This window comes from Melanotaenia boesemani, chromosome 22 (assembly GCF_017639745.1).
Source record: "Melanotaenia boesemani isolate fMelBoe1 chromosome 22, fMelBoe1.pri, whole genome shotgun sequence".
Lineage (NCBI taxonomy): Eukaryota > Metazoa > Chordata > Actinopteri > Atheriniformes > Melanotaeniidae > Melanotaenia > Melanotaenia boesemani.
The window spans coordinates 12,973,434-12,996,378 of NC_055703.1; the positions used below are offsets into that span (position 1 = coordinate 12,973,434).

At 37.0% G+C, this 22,945-nt stretch overlaps 1 protein-coding gene across 1 annotated transcript in view; it reads left to right on the plus strand.

Annotated features, from left to right (window-relative positions):
* nbas (NBAS subunit of NRZ tethering complex) overlaps window positions 1-22,945 on the plus strand; it is a 156,310-nt gene that overhangs the window by 118,524 nt on the left and 14,841 nt on the right. Inside the window, exon 50 of the mRNA XM_041975891.1 lies at window positions 19,506-19,645. Within this exon, the coding sequence (XP_041831825.1) occupies window positions 19,506-19,645 (140 nt within the window). The remainder of the gene's footprint in view (window positions 1-19,505; window positions 19,646-22,945) is intronic.

Consider the following 22,945-nt stretch of genomic DNA (forward strand, 5'->3'; position numbering starts at 1 on the left):
ATCAGAAAACACCTTTTCAAATCCTGCAACAAGATTGTGAATTCCAATAAAGCCGACAAGTATTTTAACAAGATTTCCACATCCTTGTGTTATAATAAGGTACCCCAATAGATTTAGCTAAAGCATAGACTATTTTGTACAAAATTTAATAACAGGATTTGCAGGTAACTCTGCTTGTGTCTACTTTCAGAGTGACAGAACTCCACAGTGAGTTTAAATATAATTTTATAATTATATGATGCTGTAAGATACTTGAAAGACGTTGGACCCCGTTTACAGATTGCATGTTTTGGAGTATGTCTATGAACATTTCAGTAGGAGTTCTTGAATAAAAACACAAGCCTGCATGTCAGATATATTAGATCTTTCAACTGGATGATTGTCAGGGCAATCACCAGCCAACAGAAAGAAGAAACAGAGTTATAGAACGGCCAATTTAAAGCACAAGTTTAAATCCCACTGGAGTTACGTGGAAGGTTTCAAAATGGAAAATGCATGCATAAAGCCCCAAAACAATTTGCAGCTAAAAGATTGTCCACGGAAGAGTGGCCAAAGGAGAGACCAGCAGTCAATTATACAAAACACCTGCAGCTCTAATATAACAACTTAATCTGTTTCAGAGATGATCATTCTTTTCCAAATATCATAAATGACCAATAATTTCCATGGGATTATTTTCTAACTTTATATTGAAGTCAGATTTGAATTGTGAGCACAGTATCTGTGATCACCGCAGCTGATAGAGCTCAAAGGTTATTGGCACTGTAGTTTTTTTTTGTTTTTTTTTCTTGTCCTTTGATAATTGAAGCTGTTTGTGTCTAGGCTGTATTGTGTATTCTATAACTGATTCACTTGCTGTGTATTCCTCTATTCTTGCCTCATTTTTTTCTGTGGCATTACATCAGGAAATCTTCAGATCCTCACAGTCTGGTAGGATCTGAAAAATCTTAAGTCTGTTTTTAGTGGCTGCCTGAGCCTCCTCCAACTCCTTACTGGTTGTTGCAGCGTGTTTCTGTGTCTACACACTAGCACTTTTTCGTCTTTTATTTATTTATTTATTTTATTTTCCACCCATCCAGACATGCATGCGTTCTATCAAATGCTATTATCATGAATGCGGTTTAGCTCAGTGGTGTCTGGGCTGGGTCAAGCTTGGCTGTGTGAGTGGTCACTGCATGATTCACAGTCACTGCCTCACAGAGACCCCACAATGATTTATCAGAAGGAAATGGAAAGAGAGGAGAGCAATAATGATGAGTAGGAGATATAGAAAGAAGATGGAGGGATGATATTGAAACAGAAAGAGAGAACCATTCTTCATTCCAATCCATCATCCTTTTCTCCCTCCTTTAGCATCACAACACACTACTTAGTCAGTGACACCCAAAAAGGAAGGTTTTAATGAGCCCAACTGCAATGCTGACATTTAGGTAGTGTGGAGGGGGGAGGGGATGATATGGGCAAAGAGGTGTGGAGGGTGAGAAGTGACACTGAGAATAGATTTTGTGACTTAATTTTGAATGATTAGTCATAACAGCAGGGCATCCAAATGTCACCACTGTCAGGATTGGAGGGCCTGTTTGGTCTGTGAGCACCTCTTTGTGTATGTTGTGCATTTGGCCTTTATGTCACTAACACCAGTATACTTAGTTATTTCTCTCTAACATTTCAAAAACAAAGTAATAATAACACCTAAAAATCTAATGTGTACATAATCCACATGGTTGTATATGCTTACTGAGGTAATGCCATCCATGCTGTTGCTGTACGTTTCTATGGTGAAAATTATCACTGTGCTAAATCTTATGGAGGTGCTCTCATTAAAGGGCTGATAACACACATACAAACACACACAACACACACATGCAGAGTGCAGTGATTAGGGTGAGCAGGGTCACTTCATCAAGGGCTTCACACCTGTGTACATTCTGTTTTGCTCGCTATAGAGGGTGGCTTCAAAGAATTGTGTATGTGTGTGCACAAAATGTCATCATCTAAGCTCATCAGCTGCGATCATTGATTCATGCTACAAGCCCTTTTCACCCTGTGAGTGTCATGGATCATTTGCTGTGACACACTGTTTTGGTGCGGTGCCGTTTGGCCTTGCAGTGCATGGTCTATCTAATATGGATGAACTGAGTTTAGCAGAACAGGCTGTGTAGCTGCACTCTGTCTCCTTCTAGTCTGCAGGTAAACAGCCTCTAGATCTCACTTAATAAACCCAATCTAGCCTTTGTTTGACTTTTTTTTTTTTTTTTTTTTTTTTTTATGGGGCGCACACTTTTTTTTTTTTTTATGAAAATCTGCCCTTTTTTCCATATGTATTAAAAAAAAGACTATTTGATTAGATTAAGGTACAGCTTGTTTATTTTCACACAAATACATCCTGGTAATCATGTTTCTTTGCAGATGTATTTTTGTTGATCATTTTTGGGCCTTTAAACAAACTGACATATAAGTTTAACATATCTGTTTACTTGAGTTCTCTTAAAACATATTACATCAAATTATTGAATTTATTTTTAAACTTTAAACTGTGACTTCTTGCATGGCCAGCTGTATTCACTGTCATGCAGTCACACATAAACCTAAGCTACAATCTTTTCCTTACGAAGGTTCCTAACTGGATGAAATGACCCAGAAATATCTTAGTGGCAGCCATTTTAAGAGCTGGCTGAACAATTTAAATGAAAAGGAAATTAGCGTCAGTACTTCCTTTGTCATCTTCTATAGCATAGGAAACACTGGGCCATCCATTATGAGTGGAAAGGAGGTGATTCCATCCCACAATCTATTTCACACCATTCAAAGTAATATTTCATTTATGAAATACTGTACTTAAAAACAACAGGTAATGACCAAAATGCTTAACACGGAATAAAAAAACATTTGTTATACAATCATACCAAGTGGGATCCATGTAAATATACATAAGAGTAGGAGGGTAGATGTGAGCAGCATAGTTAGACAGCCTGTGACAAGATCTTTTACTGTTTCTTTACCTTTTTTTTTTTTAATTACAAACCTTACAAATAAATACATGTGTAAACCACATTAGTTTTTGGATTTGCTTCAATGTTAAATGATTAACATGTCCACTCTGGCTATGTGTGAGTCACATCTCAGACATCAGTCAATCTGCTGCATCTGCCTGGTGCTGATTTTTATAGTGTGAAGTAAATTGTCAAAGAAGTGGTTCACAGAAAAATACATAGAAACATTTAATGTCCGTTATTTAGACTTCATATGAGCAACACATTAGTGTGTAGAAAAATATCACAGACATTAGAAATACAGTTTACACATTATGATGATAATGAATGGTTTGGTTATTTCTGCAAGTCAAAGTAACTTATCTGAAGTTAGACCTTCCCTTTTATGTGATGTCAGCTATGGATTGCACAAAACTGTATATTTGTAGCCATTACCAGAGACATTTCTGAGTTAAAAAACAATTGTTCAGACAGATGTTGTGCTGTAGCAATGCCAAGCCAAAAGGTTGTTGTTATGCATTCAAATGTGCCGTAGTTCAGCTAAGCACACACATGCAATATTCCTATTGTCACTCACTTTGGCAGGTAGATTAAGTCCTCTCAAACTAATGGATTTTATTGGAACGTGTAATGAAGCGTAGTTGAATGAGGAGCCAGGCAGACGTCGAAATTCAAGGCTTTATTTAAAATAACTAAAGGCACGATAAATAAAGTATTAAACCCAAAACAAGTAAAGAAAATCAGGAGAAAATATATGGCAAAGAAACTGACTGAGGAGGGCCAGGATCAACATGGTAACAATACCTGGACATGACAAACAAGGATCTGGATATAACCAAAGGAAACCAAGGAGCATCTATCATTAAAAGCTTATGGCTAAATGCTGAATAGGTATATAACAAGTTAAACAAATACTGACTACACCCAAAACAGCTGTAAACTTGGTGCTTATAAAAGTGTTCTGATAGTACGAAACTGATATGTCAGAAAATTAGGGCTGTCAAATTAATGCATTAATGCAAAGAGATTAATCTGAAATCTCATTCATAACATAGCTGAGCGCTTCTAATACAGTAATAACCTGTCAGTTGCTAAAACCTTTTGGCTTTTGAGGTTGTTTGCCTCTTTGTTTCACTTTGCAGCTGTTCAACGATTCCAAAGCAAGTCAGAATGCAAAGATAGTTATGCCTATTAATATTTTACACCAAGTTACAAGGAAATAAATGGCCCAGGTTGGAAAAATCTGAGAATTTATGGGGTATTTTCAAGAGTTAGTGGCATGTGTCACCATATACCCTTTGTTCTTACCTGTTTTCATCTCCCCATCCTGCTTTATTATAACACAACACACTATCTGCTGTATACTTAAATATTAAGGGTATATTTAAATATTAAGGCCAACATTTGAAGTATGCCACACTATAGTGCTACGATAAGCCTTTTCCTGACATGAGAAATAGTGAAAGAAGAGAAAAACTACACAGACAGATGGCTCACTGTTTTGTTGTAATATTTGTTTGATATGACAGAAATACAGCATGAACATAAGACTGTTTTTTGTTTGTTGAGGCACACACAACTCCCCTGTCATGTACTGTCAGACTGGAGGAATTAGCTCTTTTTGCTGTGTTAAAAAAGTTGCTAACAATGGATTTTGTGTAAAAGTGATGGTGCTTTGTAGAAGTGAATCCTACCTGGTAAGAAGTAACTGGACAGGAAAACTGAGAGAGCTTTGTATGATGAAAGTGAATGAGGCAGCTCTGGAGGGAGAGGATTATACAAGAGCACAGAGAGAGAAGAGTATCTTTCCAAGTGGATAAATAATAAATGTGATGGGTTGAGAAAGCTATCTTATGGCCTCAGTCTAATGCAACAGATCAGGGGTCACTGTCGTGATAGCCAAGCCTCAGCTGTAATTCCACGTATTTTGGCAGCTTTTATCTATCCCCTGCGGCTCCTTGAGAAAACTTTATTTATGTTCTGTTTTTAACTTGGAGCCCAAAGAGAGGAGCACAACACTTTGTCATCTCGGTAGGATCACTAATGATTCAGTCAGGAAAAACAGCAGAGAGGAGGCAGTACAATAAAATAAACAAGAAAAGAGGGTATGTGGAGAGGGGAGGCAGACTGCAGGAGAAATGAGGAGAACAGAGCCTGAGGATAGTCGAAGTTATACGAGTGGGCAGCACACTGCCAGATGAGGAGAAGGGAGAAAGATGGTGAAATCTGAGATGAAGGGGAGAGACTCTGGTGCCGTTATCTTGTTTGGCAAATTCTCCACTGCTTTGTAGCACCAGGTAAATCTGCTCCTTTATGATTCAGTCTAAGCTTATCCATAAGTAAACGTGTGCATTCAAGCTTCCCACGGCAACTGTAATGTCAGGTTGTTACAGCTTAAATAATTGCATCTCTTCTTGTGTCAGGCCTTGTAACTGTGTAATCAGTAACAAGACATTTGTCTTGTGGATATTCCTCAAGACAAACCTCTAATATTAAGTTACACTTATGGTATTAAGCAAAATTTTTGAGTCTTTCTTCATTGTTTTATATATGTTGGCAAGAAATTCAATTTGTAAGGCAAAAACGGATTTTGTATCAATTTAACAAACTATTTGGTATGATCACTTTAATTCTTATAACAGTCTGAACCCTCTTAGACAGGCTTTCCTGTCATTGCTACAGAGTTCTCCAGATGTCTTAAAAGATATTCCATATATCTGCCTTTTACTCTGTTCTCTATCGAGATGATCCCACACTGCCTCAGTAATATTGAGATCTGGGCTCTGTGGAGGATTCATGCCTCCAGAAGACGTGTTGCTACTGATTTTCAGTCCATTTCTAGTGTAAATTCGGCAAACCACAGACTTTTCTCCCTTTTTCTTTTCAAAAGAAATGCTTCTTGACAGTCATCGTTCCATGGAGACCATTTTTCCAAGCTGTGTTATCTTAGGTGCAACTAAGGAAATAAAAACAAATTCACATCTGAATGAGGTGCCGTTTGTATGATTTAGAGGTCTAGATTACGTGTATCAGCATTCCTCTGAAAATGGTTATGTGCAAGAACTGAGTTAAAATGAGTGATAAAGCAGCCAATGTCCAAATGAAAACTTTGAAAGACCTTCAAAAAGCAAGATAAGCAAGATGAGTTATTGCTCAAGACCAATTTAAAAGACAACCCGAAATTCTGGCTTCTTAGAAGAAAACTATACAGTAATTGGAGGTGGCTAAAGACTTTTGCGCAGTATTGGATAAGCATTCATGAAAAGCTGTGCTCTCAACACAAATGGATTTATTATTAAAATATACTGTTAAAAGGCAGCTTGTGTGTCTGTGATTCATATTTATGTGTCATCATATCAAGCAGTTGTATGTTGTGATGATTTTACAAGCTTGTTCTTCCCCTCTTACACTGATCTACTCCTGCTTTCTAACCACTCCCTTTCTATGTACTGTCTTCTGAGCTCCCCCGTCTCTTATCTACTTCTTCTTCCTCTCTTGAGGCATGTGCCATTATGTATACTCATGTGTCATGTTATACAGCGTGGATGCTCCACAGACTACAGGGAGAGCAAGAAAAGGCATAATGAATAGAGAGAGAGGCTAGAAAAGCTGCATTTGTTTTTCATTGCACTTATCTTGTCATGTCTTACCTCGTATACACAAGGGTGTGTGTATATTTATTTGTTCTCCACAGGTGCATGTGTCATTATCTTTGCACTTGTGTTTCCTTTGCATGTTTTATGCCTTTCCCTTTTAACTCATAATAAACTCCCTAACCCCCTACAGGCCCTGAGGCTTTGCCCTTTTGGTGTTCACTTCTCTTTGCTCTCATTTTGTCTGAAAACCACTCACTTCCTCTGCATCTCTCTTTTTTTCTCTCTCTCTCTCCCTACCCTTGTGAAGTGTGTGACCTCTGCAACTTTATTTTGCCTGTCGCTGGGGACATTAGACAGAGCAGGTCAATGAATATTGATGAGCTCACTCAGACCCCACTCAGTAAAGGCCAGACACAGAGATCTCAGCATCCCCCAGCTTCACTACCGCTCCAAGTCTGATACACTGACAAGCCCATATCCTGTGTTCTCCCTCCTCTCCCTCCACTTCCTCTCCTTTGTCACTCAGGTCAAGGACTGAGATAATTGCCTAAGAAGTCCCCAAGAACATTATCAGGCAGTTTTGTTGACAGAGGCAAATGCTCACCTGTGTTTTACTATGAGCTCATAAAAATTCAAGAAGAAACAATTTGTCTTTGATTTGAGTTTGATTTAGAAGACAAGCAGTTTCATCAGTCGTTATTACTTTCCTGGGTTGCCAAGTACAGTGTTGGCTGTGGATCTCATAAATAAATGTATTTTCTCAAGATTAAGAATTTCACTGCACAATTTGAAGCCTGACATCTGGATGTTGTTTATGAGCTCAAAGATCATCTGGCAGGATCTAACATCTGCTAATGATGGTCATGCTTATTCAATTGTTGTATATTTTACAAATTTTGGAATACTTTTTTTAAGCTTTAAGCATCAGAAATTGCACCTTTAAACCATACTGCCTGAAAACTTGAAGCCCTTTTCCTCTAGTTACTACATTATTTTATTTTGGTGCATTTTGCATGGAAAAAAACTATGCTCATTTTCTTTGAAAGGTTAAATTAATGTTGCTCAGCATCATGATTGGCAGTGGTAATAAGAGGTGACGAGTGAGAGGGAGAAAGATACCAAGACAGACAGACGATGATGGCAGTGCTGATCATTAACCTCTCCACCACATACATATGGAGGTGATGATTTGTTCAGCACATACTTCCTACAAATGAGTCACAGGGTCAGCTTGTTGTCAAGAGACATGTTGCGTTTTCTGTCTGTGCAGGTGGTGATCTGCAGTAATGTGAGAAGTTTTGCTAGCAACATGAAAATCACTGTATTTGTATAGAATCTGTCATTTCTTCATTAAAAAGTGGTGATTCTAGTTTCCTTCTCTCATACACTTGTTTCATAGCAATGTAGGTCCATTACTAGATCGTTTAGAAACAAATGATACTGAAAACTTGACTGAATATTTCCAGTTCCTCAAATAGACTTTCACTTTACATTTGAATAATATTGCTGAAAGGTTTTAGCTTGCCAGAGGGACACAAGTAATATAGCGGAAGCGTAATGTCTTTCCAGCATGATTAATCGATAATTGGCATTGTATGCCTGTCAGTCTGGCATTTTTGTGCCAACTGAAATATCTCAACTACTCCTCGAAATATCATTAAATTTGTAGCAGATATTAGTGCTTTCCACTAGATTAGTTATAACTCTGCTGCACCTGTTACTTTTCTTTGGCACCACCATAAAGTTGAATTTAAATTTTTTAATAAAATCTTCTAGCAACTAGGCCAAGTGTCCCAATCGTTTCCTTTCTTACGAAATAGTGCTGTATAGAACATAATATAAGCATAATAATATAGTCAGCCATTTTGTAGTGATGTTCGAAATTACAAATGAGTCTTTTGATTTATAATATCCGTTTAAAGGCTAAATTTTGAAAAATTTATTCTGGAAAAGTGTGACTTCCAGATAGCTCTAACTTGTGAGGGGTCACAGTATAATCATATGCATTCTTACCTCTGCACCCACCCACCACAGAATCACCAGGAGCACCTATAGGAAGACAAACTAATAAAACAACATGAACAAAAACCTCAACCCCAGCACCATGTCTATGAAAACGTTACTGTAGCTATTGCTGATTAAGCCTGCAGGATAACGCATTAACTGTAATTATGTGTTTCTGTGAGTGTAAAATATAAGGAAGGAGTTGTGTTTAATGACGAGTGTGATCATGCAAATGCTTTGTTGTTCCTCCTAATTATCCTTTTGTATCACCATGCAACTTGTATTTTCTGCTGATGGCACTCAAAGCGCCTACATTTAATCCATTATTCATTCACTCATCATTCAGACTTGGTGATGGTAAGCTAGCCACAGCTGCCTTGGGGCTAACTGTTGGAAACACAGCAGCCAATGCACACCAACAACTTCTCCGACCGCCGCAGAACATTTTGATTTAGCCAAACACCCTTTTGCACAAGTACAGCCTCATGTACACCTCCCTGGCTGTAAATTTAGTTTCTAAAGTTTCAAAACTTTGGATTATTTTTAATTGATGAGCAATGATGTTTTAGAACTGCTCTCAAATGCCAAATAATACATGATTACATTTCATATATCGAGCTGCATAGAATAACATTGCACAGATCCTTTCGTTGGGCACACAGAGACTGAGCTACAACTCTGTTCTGCTTCCTAAGAATGAACCTTTTGATTAAACCTATTGATGCTAAAAGTTCAAGCTGTGTTTTAATCTTTAAAAAAAACCTACAACTTAGAGCTTAACCAGAGACACTCATTGTTTGGTTAATTGCAAGTGTTGTCGTTATTCCCCTGCTGATTTTTCCTGCTGAGTGTGAGTGATTGAGCTGTTGGCCGTCAGCATTTGCAGCCTTGAAATAACCCAAATTTTCTGTTTTTCAACCAGTTTTTGATTCATTACAGCAAAGAATAGATGTGATGTGGAAGGCTGATTGATCACTCTAATCTTCCGCTCAGTGTTTGATAGATTATGACAAGTTCAAACTTTGACCGCAGTTCATTTAATCACAACAGTAAATGACTATATAATAAATCCCATCATGCCATGAATATATGCTCTTTGGCTGCTTAGCTACCATTTCACTGAAGGTGCATTGGGCAGAGAAGTTGCCAAGGGCAGCTCAGGGTTTTACATTGAATGAAACAACACAACCCTGTCAGTTATTTTAAGCTACGTTTAAATGCTGGTAGAAATAATTGAAGTATTTACACAACACTAATAATTTGAATAAATTAGTCTAATTGATAGTTTCTCTGAAAGCATTGGGGTGTTATTGCAGGTTTGATTGTGCTTTAATTGGAATTTATTTAGATGTAGACTCATTTGCATGTGAAATTGTCTGATTTAATGCAGACTGAAAGAAATGAGTCCACCATTCAGAACCATTGTTGTTTTCTTTTTCTTTTATCTTCATATGCAGTGTATTTACACCTCCTGTGCTTGTATTTCAAGTAAATTTTAGGTACATTGTGAGTTACTGACAAAATCAACAAATAAACAGCTGCTTTTGCTTTTAGTATTTGCATTGATTTATGTTCAGGTTAATTAATGTGCCATACAATTTGTTATATTTTGTTTCCTTTGTGTCTAGTTATTCATTTTTAAATGTAATCTATTTATTGGTCATATCCTGTCTCAAAAAGTAAAATAATATTGATTTAAACACTGCTTGTCATTTAGTGTTGCAGTTATGTAACTGACTGGCACAAAAAAAATAGTAAAATAAACATTTACTAATGTTGCAGTTCATTGAAGGTAAAAACTACATTTTTATTTATCAGACAGAAATAATTTATCATCAGTATATATACAGCTGATGAAGCCAGGAACAGAAGTATTAGTAATTTGTAAATCATTTATGCATTTTTAGACCTTTTTATCTTCTTTTTTACGCTTACAGAGGATTTAGTTGAGGCTTTGGTGTCACTGAGTAACTAGAATATCCTGCATATGAAAGGGAAATAGAAAATTTTGCAAGTTAATTAGTAGCTATTTAAATCTCTTAATCGCAGTACATGTTTGTCAGTCTTTTCAGTGAATGGAATGTGATGGAGTATTTTCTTAATACAGTGAGTGAAGAAAGATGACCTTGCAGAACATGTGTGGAGTGACAGTTTTGACATTCATGTTCTCCTCAGTCAAGTTTCTGCATGAAAAACTACTGAGTAATACATCTGAATCTTCCTGAGCTTCTCTTAAATCAGCTTAAGAAAAGCTTTCCATGAAAGTTTTAAATGCTTTTGCAGGCAGGCAAACACTGCTTAAGTTTTTAAATTTACCTTAGGTCTGAATGAGGGTAAAATAAGTGGTCAGAGGTCAGAACATTGTTATAACTGGAAATAAACCAAGTCAGAAGATAGACCTCTACAAATATTCATAATATCACAGAAAGGCAAAGGACAGTGTGCTTGCTGAATGTTTTATTGTAAAACTGCTTTGTTACAGATAATTTCAATATAATGATCCTTATAGGCATTGAAATTATAAGCATATTTTCAACAACTAACAAGACAATGTTTTTTTATTGTACACCAACATAGAGCTTCATTTACTAAATATTTTCCAATATGAGTACAAAGAAAGGCTTTCAGATTCTCTTACCTTTACTCATTTAAGAGCAAGTGACAGCACTATGTCCTTTAAAGGATGGCCTTAAAACACCTGCTGTATGTTCACAAACTAAATGTCACTCAGCACTTGTCACAAGGACAGTAATTACCCAGTACACATATGTGAAAGCTTAACTTTACATGTTCACTTTTCTTTATTTGACTTATTCTGCTTCTGAGGTTATGTAGGTGTCTACTCTAAATATAATATTTAATGAAATTGTCTGTACGAGCAAAAGGCATGTTTGTTAAGGGGGCTGAAGTGAACTATGATTTATTTTGGCGTCCTTTGTTTAGCTTTTATTCCTCCAAGGAATCCTTTATTTTCATCTTTTGAATGCTGACATTTAGCATGCAGGAGCTAGTTGATGAGCTAAAGCTAACTGATGGAACACTATAGATAAGACTGACCCAAGGGAAAGTTGAACAAAAAACACATTAAAAAGTCAGCATAAATTCCAAAAATTCAGTATAAAGGAGCACTATGTGTTTGTCATAACAGCATGGCAACAGCAAAGCTATTTTCATCTTTTGTGATGCTGGTTAGGTACTGAAAGTAAAAAACTGTAATATGAAGATTTTTTTCTGGGATTTTAGTAAAAATGATTCTGTAAACATCTATGAACTGATTAAAAAAAGTTATTTTGCAGAAGTCTTATTTGTTGGTCAATTAAGTTGTATTCAATTGTTAGATTTAAGTGTGAATACAGTATATAGCTCCTGTCATCCCCTTAACCCCAAGCTATTTTAGATTAGCCTCCTATGAATTTATGGCAAACCATCAATGATAGGTTAAAAGGGAAAATAAGAGACATTAGCAGGAACTATCCCTATGGATTATTGATATATGCATATGTTACAGCTTTTTTGTTGGCAGGAGCTGGTTTCCCACTCATGTTCCCTGATGAAGATTTAGATTTAGAGTATAACAAGGCACTCTTTCTCCCCCCCTGTGTGTGCCAAGGATTATCTACAGTTTTACCTCCATGTGTCACCTGTGTGTTGAAAGCAGTTCAGATTTAAAACGACTTCAGCTGATCACTTTGATGTTGGGATATTTATCCAGTGAGAGCTTATTCCTTAAGGAAAGGCTGTGACATATGGAGGAAATTATTTCATAGAAGTTTATTGAAACTGTTTCAGAGGCATTCAGTGGATTCTTTCCAAATGTGTGTGCACACCTCATTGCCTGTTTGTATGATCCTTACTATTTTTTTTATGTTTGTGTGTGTGTGTGTGTCCTCCACTAAATAAAGCGAAAGCACTCTCATGCCAGTAACTCTCAGGGGGGATAGATGACTCCGCTTTCATCTGTCTATCCTTTTTTTTTTAAACTCACATACACACACATCTCCATTGTTTTGCTTTATGAAAAGAAAACATCTGGTCCTGCCTGCTGCAATCTTTTACACATCTCCATTTCTGTTCTTTGTGAGCTGTGTGTGTATTCACCCACGTGCCTTATGACAATTTTCTGCTTTGCTTATCAATTAGTCACATTTCTGTCACACACCCCTGCATTTTCTCTCCTCTTCCTCAGTTTTTTTTAATTATCATATGCTTAAAGCAGAATTAAATTGTGCTGCAGCTTTTCATCAGAAGAGTTTCCCCACTTGACTACGCAAGCGGTATAGGGCAAACCACAACACCCTCTGTTTTTGTTTTTTGTCCGATCATATAATTAATTTATCTTGCTCAACTTAGGAATGACTTTAGACGTGATCACTCTTTAATCAGTAACTATGACATTGCACAAAAAAGCATATATGCACACTTGGAAATCTACAAAAAAGCAAGGCTGTTGTCAAAGTGCTCCACGCCAGCCCTACTGTTTTCTAAAGCAATGATGTGTCTTGAAATTTCATTGCACTTAACAATTCATGAACAAATAGGAGCAGTTTAGAAATGGCCATTTTACAGTGTCCCATTTTACACCCAACCCTCTGCATCCAGTTTTTCACTTTTCCCTGTGCTGAAAAAGTAAAAGGTTGTCAAAGAGCAATATAGCGGCTGCTGGTAACTACCAGTTGTCATGTTTCATTTGCTTCAGCCTCACTGTCTGCTTACATCATTTCCATGCTTACCTCTCGCTTTCTCTGCCCCTTTGTACCATTTTGCTAAAAGCATGGCTACTTCCCGTCACAGTGGGCGAGCATGTGACATGCGTTTGGGATAATTTAACAACACAGTTGGCTTCAAGTGCCAGCAAAGAAGAAGAAATAATGGCTTTGATGCTTTTTGTTTGTATCCTTGCTTATATGGCATGTTGCATATTCTTGATGCTGTTGGTCAGTATTGTTTTAATAGAGGCAAAGCATGTTATCCAAAGACATATTTAGATCAATAGGTCAGTCTTGTCTGCATGTCTCAATGGGACTACCTGAATAAATAAAGGTTTTATAAAACCTTTATTTACACATGTAATCCTGCATATATACATATATGTATTTATTAAGGCTGTCAAAAGTAACACATTAACGGCAGTAACTAATTAATGTAATTATTTATTTTATTATTATTTTAACGCAATTAATGCGTGCACAGTATAAGAAGCCCAATACATCCGTCATTTCTCCGTTATTACGGTGGGACATGGAGGTGTCTAGAGGCAAGATGGAAAAGATGAGCCTGCTGACTCTATGGATGGCTTTCAGAATACAAAGAACATTGATTGAACAACACATGGGTGTCACCCCATGGAGGATGATGGTGGTTTAACACCCACACTTTTTACATTGAGAGGGTTCAACACAGCACTTTTTTTTCCTTTTTTCCTGCATTGTGCACAAATGTGTCTGGTCTAGTGGTTCTCTGGTATTCTTTGTGTCTGCTCCTCCTCGCTGTCTCCTGTTTCTCATTGCGGCTGACTGTGATCAGCTTTTCTGTCGCTAGTACCTTTTGTTTGTCGTTCAGGTGAGAAGGAGGAAACTAGCAGTTCATGGTTCATACCAGCACATATTTACCCCAACGTGTTGGTTTTGGCAGGACCCTTCTCTAATACAGTAACTGACAGGTGTTAGTAAGGATTTATACTTCAGCTATGCAGGGGCGGGTCTAGAAAAGTTTTGAAGGGGAGCTAGGCAGGAGAACTGGCCAATAAAAAGGGGGCACAAATGTGACATTCTGTTTTATCAGAGTTTTTTCATCAATGTCAGCTGTTCATTTGTCACCATGTGATAATGTGTAGGTGGACGGTGAAATTATGCTGTATCATCTAGAACATGGTAGAGAAGATGCAGAACAACATATAGAAGTACGTTACATGCTGCATTTACTGACCCTTGGACATTTGATGTTTACCCAAGGGAAGGTCAATTAACACTAAATATTCTTATGCACGGGCTTGCTGTAAAAGCCGGCAAATTTTAGTTGACCTGAGTCCTTGGATCTTAGAGCCCTGCTAGGTCTCAACATATCACAAATGTATTCTGGGTATAAACCATTCTGTGATTTTTTAACTAGCAATAAGTTTAAACTCTATTGTGTGACTGACTGGAAGCCAGTGTAAAAATTTTGAAACTGGTGGGATATGTTCAAATCTCTTTGTCCTGGTAAAAACTCTAGTAGCAGTGTTCTGGATGAGCTGCAGCTGTTTAATGCTTACTTTGGGAAGTCCATTTAAAAGATCATTACAGTAATCCAGTCTACTAGAGATGAAGATACAGATTAATTTCCCCTGGTATTTTTTGGAGACAAAACTTTTAATTCTGTTGATGTTTTTGAGTTGGTAAATAGCTGCCTTGGTGACAGCTTTGATGTGGCAGTTTAAAGTCGGATTCAAGTCTATTAATACTCCAAGGTTAGAAAATTGGTCAGTGTTTTTAAGGGCCCGAGTCTCTTTACTAATGCTGACCTTCTTCTCCCTCTTACCAAACAGAATAATCTTAGTGTTGTTCTAATTATAGAAAATTCTCTCTCATCCAGGTGTTTATTTGCTCCAAATACTGACACAGTAAGTCTACTTGGCTGCAGTCGTCTGGTAACAGAGACACATAAAGTTGTGTATCATCTGCATAACTGTGATAATTGATGTTAGAGTTCTGTAATATTTTACCCAAAGGGAGCATATGCCAGTTGAACAGAGGAGGTCCGAGAACTGACCCCTGGGGGACTCCACAAGTCATGGACATTTACTCAAATTAATAGAGTAATGAATTGTTGAGTTTTTAGTGTCACAGACTGTAGTTGGCTTACATTAGATGTTGTGTTGACAGAAAATATAATTGTAGGTCTCTGTGAGCTGTGTGCATTCATACTAAATGTGAACCTTTAGTGTGCAGGATGAATCGTTTGGTTGGCTGGTCTGAATGAATGTTAGGTGGAAAATTGGCTTCCATGTTTCCGTCAGTCTGCTCCAGGGCAGCTGTGGCTACAAATATGTGACTACACATCAGCAAGTGTGAAAGTGTTACTATACAGTAATATATATGTTAAATATGGTCTGTACTATGTCTTTCTGCTATTTTTAAGTTATAATGTTGATAACAGTAACAGGTATCCATGCTTTTATCTTTAATCAATCAGTCTTGTTTATAAAACAGAGAAGGTTGCTGTTTTAGAAAGAACTTAACAGATGGTCATTTTAACATTTGTCATCAAAACAGAAGATTTTAAATGAGCCATAAAATAAATCTTCATTTTCCGCTTATATTTTGCCATTAGGGTGTGTCTTGCAATCCTAAACTACATGAGTATGGAGGAACAAGAAGCACTGAAAGAGGCTTTTTTTTTTTATTACCATGCACATTTTGTACATTAGATGGGAAAAATAAATAAAGTGCAGGATTGTGTACATGATTTTTCCAGACAGACTACATACTTTAATATTCTGGTACAATATTACTCTTTATTATGTCAAAATAGTTTTATCTAAGCATGTATTTATTATTTATTTATCAATAGGGAATTTTCTATGAAAACTCTACTAAAATCGTTAAAGTTAACAACTGAAATATCTTTTTTAAAGGTAAAAGAAAAGAAAAAGAAAATAGTGTAATAATTGTTTCTGAATATTGAGTAATCGCCGCCCACAGTTCACCACAAATTATCAGGGGTTTTTGAGATGTTTGCCTTATTGGCCTGTATTTATTTAAATTAATTGTATATACCTTGGGAATTACAGACCTGTCTGTATGGACTCTTATTTAAATGCATTTGACAGAAGGAAAAATATGCCATTTGTTTGACAGAATTATTTGTTGGCCCATTTGAAAGAATTGGGTATACAACGTTATGGACAGATAGGTGCATATTGTTTGGATGTAAATCTAAACTAGCTGTATAATTAAAGCACCATGTGGCCAATCTAATTTGTCAGCCCTCCTCTGCTAATTGTCATGGTATTTGCTGACAGTCTCACCCCTCCCTCTCTGTTGTTGCCCTCCTGCACTGTGTTCTTTGTACACCACAGAGAAAATGTTGATTTTAATCACTAGGTATAATTAATTGCCATCCTTCCTTGTTAAGAAAATATAAGCCTCAAAGCCGCATAGTAAATGGCAGTGATTTAATTTACAGTTGTTATTAGGTGAGTTTTGATCTCTGTGTGAGTCTGAGTGTCTGTGCACAGGCATGTATGAGGATATGCTAAATAGCTTTGTTTTTCTTTTTTTTGTATTGCTGATTTAAAATAGGTTTTCTACTGAGTACATATAATCAGAGTATTATCAAGTAATCCCACATTCCCTTATATTTTCAAAGATAATGAATAAAAGTGAATTTAAACTTGTAAAGTGTTTCAGCAGTTTAAAAGTGTTCAGTATTCATAATGCAGAAAGACAGTAATGATGATGAACAGGCTCCAGGTTGCAGTTTACATTCAGTGATGGATTGGAGAGCTTTAGATTACAAAAGGGACTTTTTACAGGTAGTTAAGATTCCATTTCTGTTTCCCAAATGACCTCAATTTTCTGTGGGGTCCTGAGCTTGAGCCTTACTCATTTATTCCTCCACCTCCTATCATAAGGCAGTTGACTACAGCTCCAAGCATAGATCAGTTGTGCTGTCACTTTTTTTTTAGGTTGTGCTGTAGTACTACTCATGAAACTGAAACAACTGATACTGTATCTCAGAAGCATCAGAAACAAATAAACTCACCTAAAGCTCTCTATCATGGCTTCAATGTAGGTTAAAATGCTTTGCAGCGTAGGTCATTAGTGCATATAGGAACAAGAGCTTATTATAACTGTATATTTGGTAATTCAGTCTGGTGACATCAAACAGCATTTATGTGCAAACGTTGATATAAACAAAGTTTCAGTATCATTTAGATTTTTTTCATTAAATATTTATGCATTATCATAGTTATCTTATATTCATATCAAATAGCTTAATTTCTGGAGTTTTTGCTGTGCATGTTTTCACAGACAGCTACAGTTAACATTTACTGTTCAAAAGTGAATTTGCAACTTTTGTCTTCAAAAATTCCAGGGGTCAGAGTTTTACCATCAAAAAAAGGTTTCCATTCCTTTTTAAAATAAACATATTCATTATTTTTTGTTACCTGATAACTAGATGATGAAGAAAATATATCAAATCTGTTGTGTTTTAATTTTCTGCTGACTTATTTAGTTTTAACTGAAAAATCCTCCATAGTGACAAGAAAATAGCTTACAAACAACTAAAGATAAGACAAGCCTATCCTAGTTCTTATCTCAGTTCTGAAATTGTAATTGATGCCCACAGGAGCATAGTTAACTTTACACATGTATAGTTTGCATTATATGCTTGTAACATGGTTTACCCGCCACAATTCCTCTATGGTAACTTATACATACTAAATAGACAGCTTGCATGGCATTAATAGACAGAACAAGCCAGCGTTGTGGTTTCCGCTGAGAAATATTATGGCTACGACTTCATCTACACCATTAACAACACAAGCTTTTCACTTACCAGTTCAGAAGAAATGTTGCAAGTTATGCATCAGATTTCACTTCTTTACTGGCCTCCAGAGAACAAACACAACAATATTTACTCCTGCTTTGGATCTATGTTTTTGTCGTTTCATATTTCTGCTGCTGAGTACATTTTTTGTGGGAAGGAGTAGAGGCAAATGTAATGCTTGCTTGCCAGGTGCTTTTACCATTCATGTTATTGTGCTTTTCATTAGGTGATGCTTGTCATTATTTTATGATTGCCACTCATTTGTTTGTATCTACGTCCAGCCCTGGGCTACTAGGCTGTCATCTTTTTCTGTTAGCTTAAGGTCAGGCTGGCCGTTGCGGTGACTCTTTCCCATCTAGTAGTATAAAAGTAGTATTACAGGAAATTATGGACGACACCTAATTTTTCCCAGTTAAATAATTTTGTGACATTAGTTGTACCTGGGTCAGGTAGTTGTAAAAATTTTTTTTTTACAAAGAGCACCTTTAAAACTGTACTGACAAATATCACCAGATTCAGCATTCATATCCAGTCCCAAAAATATGAGCACACCACCGAGGTCTTTATTTTTATTAGTCTGGTTGCAAGTAATCTTTCTGTTTCCTGTGTGTGTGTGCTCGCGCACATGAATGCCTGCTAGTGTGACAAAGCTTGTCTCTGCAGCAGCCATGCGTTGGCAGGTTGTAGTTTTCCCTTCAGAAATCAGCCACTCTCTGAACTGTTAAATCACACTAGAAGCCAACCTTGGAGAGAACATTAATTACTTTCCTTTCCCTCCATCACTACCTCCTTTCATTTTTTTCCCCTTTTCAGATAAACCCTCCCTTGTTCGGTTTTAATTTTCTTTTCTCACACTCCTATCCCCAATCACTTTCTTTCTCATAGTAGTATGAAGCTATGCCACAAGTGACTTTTTCCCTCCACAATAACAATGAAACGTGCCATTAAATATGAATCCTCGCTCCTTCCATTCAGTACCGTATTTGAAGCTTTGAAGGTTTGATAGTTGTCTAGATTGGCTGTGTGATCGTGCAGTTCATTTGTATCCCCTTCTGGCAGGAATGTCCTGCCCACAAACTCTGATTTAATCATTAGGTTGTCAAGTTTGTTGAAAGCATCACATGAAATCAATGAAAGCTGCTCTCCCATTTTTCTGTTGTGTGTACTGAAAGAAGGTGACAAAATAGATCACTGGGACAAACTTTTGTATGATGCTGCCATTTATTATTTTTATCCAAGATTGTTCCTCTGAATACTCTTCATTCACCTAATTGGTGCTTCATGTTCAGTGATGTTTACAATTGATAACCTTCACAGGCACCTTTTTCTTTTTGGTCTCAGACTGATTTGCCTCCTTCACTTCCCTTTTTCTCTTCACCAGGTCCAAATAGAGGATGTGGAGAATGAGGACAAAAGATATGCCCTTTTCCAGGAGATGTTGGATTCAGCACACAAGTGGGAAGACTTTCAGTTGATCATGCTTCTTCTACAAGCATGGCCACCTATGATGAAAGAGGAAGTGTAAGATCAGTGTCCTTTTTTATGCTTTTTTAAAGGATGAAGAAAAACCTTTGTGCTATGATCTTTTATATTATGTTGCAATTGTTCAAGAGCATTAGCTGCACTTTTACATAACCAATGATGTTACCAGATTTCTTAAAAAGAAATCTGAGATTCTTTCCAAATTTCTGGTCACAAGACCATTAAATGATCTAATTTATTAAATAAAAATTATGGTCCAGTATTTTCATTATTCACCAACCTCAAAAACATGGAAAGGTGAAGTTAATAATATGTTATTACAGCATCACTTTCCAGGGCTATGATATATTTGGCAGCTAGTGAAATATTAAAGTTAATGTGTTGGCAGTGGGAAATAGCCAAACATAAGGATCAGAAATGATGGAAACTGCAGACCTGATGTGATGCATCACATTTTCTTTTACATTATCTGTCCAGCCCCGTGCAGGTGTACTGTTAACCCTTTATTGGGCAAATGACCATATTTGTACACTTCATTGGACATACAAAATGCCACTGCATGCAAGTCCATTAAATCATAAAACCACCCTAAGTTCTCCACACCAATCATCAAACATCAGGCTACATCCCAGAAACTTCACTGAGATCGGTCTTCAGCATTAAAAAAAAAATATCCTCCAATTTTATACTAACACTCTTTTCTGTGGTTGAAATTTAAAATGTCCAAGTATTTTAATGAGAGCCCGATAAAGGGTTAACCTTGGGAGGGTGCACTTCCCTGGCAGAAGACGACGCTGTAGGATACTAAGGGCAATGTTCTAACTTGACACATAACACCAGCCTAGAGGGACAGTTGCCGCATTTGAGACACAAAATGCAGTAATTTGTGTATCATATTTTATATATTGATACTTCATGCCTAGCAGTCCACTCATAAAAACAAATGGTTTTCCATACCTGAGAGATTGAGACAATACATCACAAAATGTCAAAACAGTTCTTTAAGCGCTTTTGCTTGAATCATTGCTTTCTCAAAGTTTTTTATTTGCCTCATGTTTGTGGCTCATTGCACACTTTATTATTTCGTAGAGGATTTAAAAAAAAATCTCATACTTTTTACACTGTATATCTTTAGTAGTCATGTTATGGAGATCAACATTCAAATCTAAAAATAATATCTCTTTTGACGCCTTGTAGTGGGGCGATGCCCTCTCAGTATCTTCAGTGATGGCGGATTGAGGTTTAAAAGGAATATGTGTTATTTGGTGCTGTTTTATTAGCTCGGGTTGTAGCACCCTTTTCCCTCACTGATAACTGTTCTCTTCCGTGTTTTGGTGCTTCGCACCAAATCGCAAACCTTTCATTTTAGAAATCAGAGATGCATACAGGCATTGACATTTTAATGGACATCCTTTATGCAGGGTGTTCTCATTTCACTAAGAGTGGGAACTGAAAACTGTGTCTTTAATCATTCATTGACATGTGCTGCATGCATAGATGTTCAGAGTTGGAAATCTCAGAGCTTCAGGCTCTGAGCTTCTTGCACCAGCTGCTTTCTCATGAGCCTCAGCAAGAGTCGGCTGTATTATCGATAAGTGCCTAATGATGTGATTGCTCTTCTCCTGCTCCATTGTTCTCGATTAAAAGTGAGCTTTACTCTGAGGACTGCAGGGACAATACACGGTTGTGCTGTCTGGAGTTTATCCTTCCAGCTCAATCAAAGCAGACTGCTGTTCAAATGGTTTCGATCAGCAAGTTAAATTAGACTTCTTCTCCGGTTGTTGTTAGAGACTCACAAGGGCTTTCATGCAGCTACTTCTAAATAACATTTATCTATCGATTAGTTTTCTAAACTCGCTTAAATTTGTTTGCTTGTTCATCAAGATTATATCATTATGTTCATTAACTGTACACATTGTTTAAAATATGATGGCAGGACCAGACTATACAACATTATTTCTATCCAATGAGCAGTATGTCCAACAAAAGGATTAATACAGATGCCTGAAATGTTAAATGACTTGGCCGGAAGAGCCAGAATATTGTCTCCAGGAGTGGAAATTTCAGCTGTAATTTTACAGAACCACTAATAAAAGATATCAACTGTAGTTTGAAAACTTCAGGTATGAAGGAGCCAAAAATTAAACTCAAATTTGTGAGCTAATAGAGGGACTAAACTATTTTACATTGTCACTACATCTATAGAACTGTGGTAAATGACTCTGAATTCCTTATTGTTAATAACTGAAAGGGTTTAACTGATGATGCCAGTGGTCTGATTACTTCTTTGTAATCACATGAACAACAAAAGCTTTAAGCCAATTTACAGATGCATTTTATGTTTATATCTGGTTTTGACCTCTCAGAAAGCTCATATTTTAACTCTAAGAAACAGTCACTGCACATTCTGATAGTGTTAGTCACACAGTCCTGTGTTGTTTTAATCTGTGCAGGATGGTAGCAGCCAATGATTTTGTTTGATCAACCAGCAACTCCCAGCACAGCAACCTGTGCTGCCAAAATGCCTGGAGATGTGAGAAGATGCTACCTCCTCTGCAAGGGGAAACCATACGTTATGATTGTGGAACTTAGTTCAGAGTGAAATTCTTCCAACAGAGATGTAGGTGATGCCTTTAACTCTGAAATGGTACCAGGGTCCTTTGAATGACTCATACTGAGGAAATAGCTTTTTAAATGTAGAATCAATTCTTCCCACTGTTCAGAGAAGAGATAAATTGTTCTGGGTTTTGTACTCTGCTTTGTACAAAATTGGTGGGGCAGATGGGATTAGGCTTGGACAACATAGCTGCACTCCAGGATTTGACTGAACCTCCCCGGATTTTATGAGGGTTACAGCTGTCAGACTGCTTTGACGGTCAATCATGATCATATCTTTCACCAGATTTATACTGAACAAAGAGAAAAAAAGCTCAGTGTTAGTGATTGATGCTGCATTTTTGCTGCTTCTAAATATGTTGATTCTTTTTTCCCCCAACTGATGTGAATGAGTTACCAATTCCAGTCCAGGTAATGATTCACATGGTCCATGCCTATTTGAAGCAGCTTTAGATATTTAGCTGCCTAAAACAGCTCTATGCTCTTTATCCTTTTTAGCTGCAGTAAATTCTTCATCTACCATTGTGAATTGGGACACAAAACTCAGACCAACTTAACCTTCAAATGGCAGTATTAAGAGGTTAAAGACCTGAGCGTGTTATCGTTGTGCAGGAAACATGGTTAAATTCAAACTCTGTATTTGTGTATATGTGTATGTAGCAAAATAATTTGTTACAGAAGACTGCAAGAGGCTGTTTTGGAAGCTGTATTGAGAGTTGCATC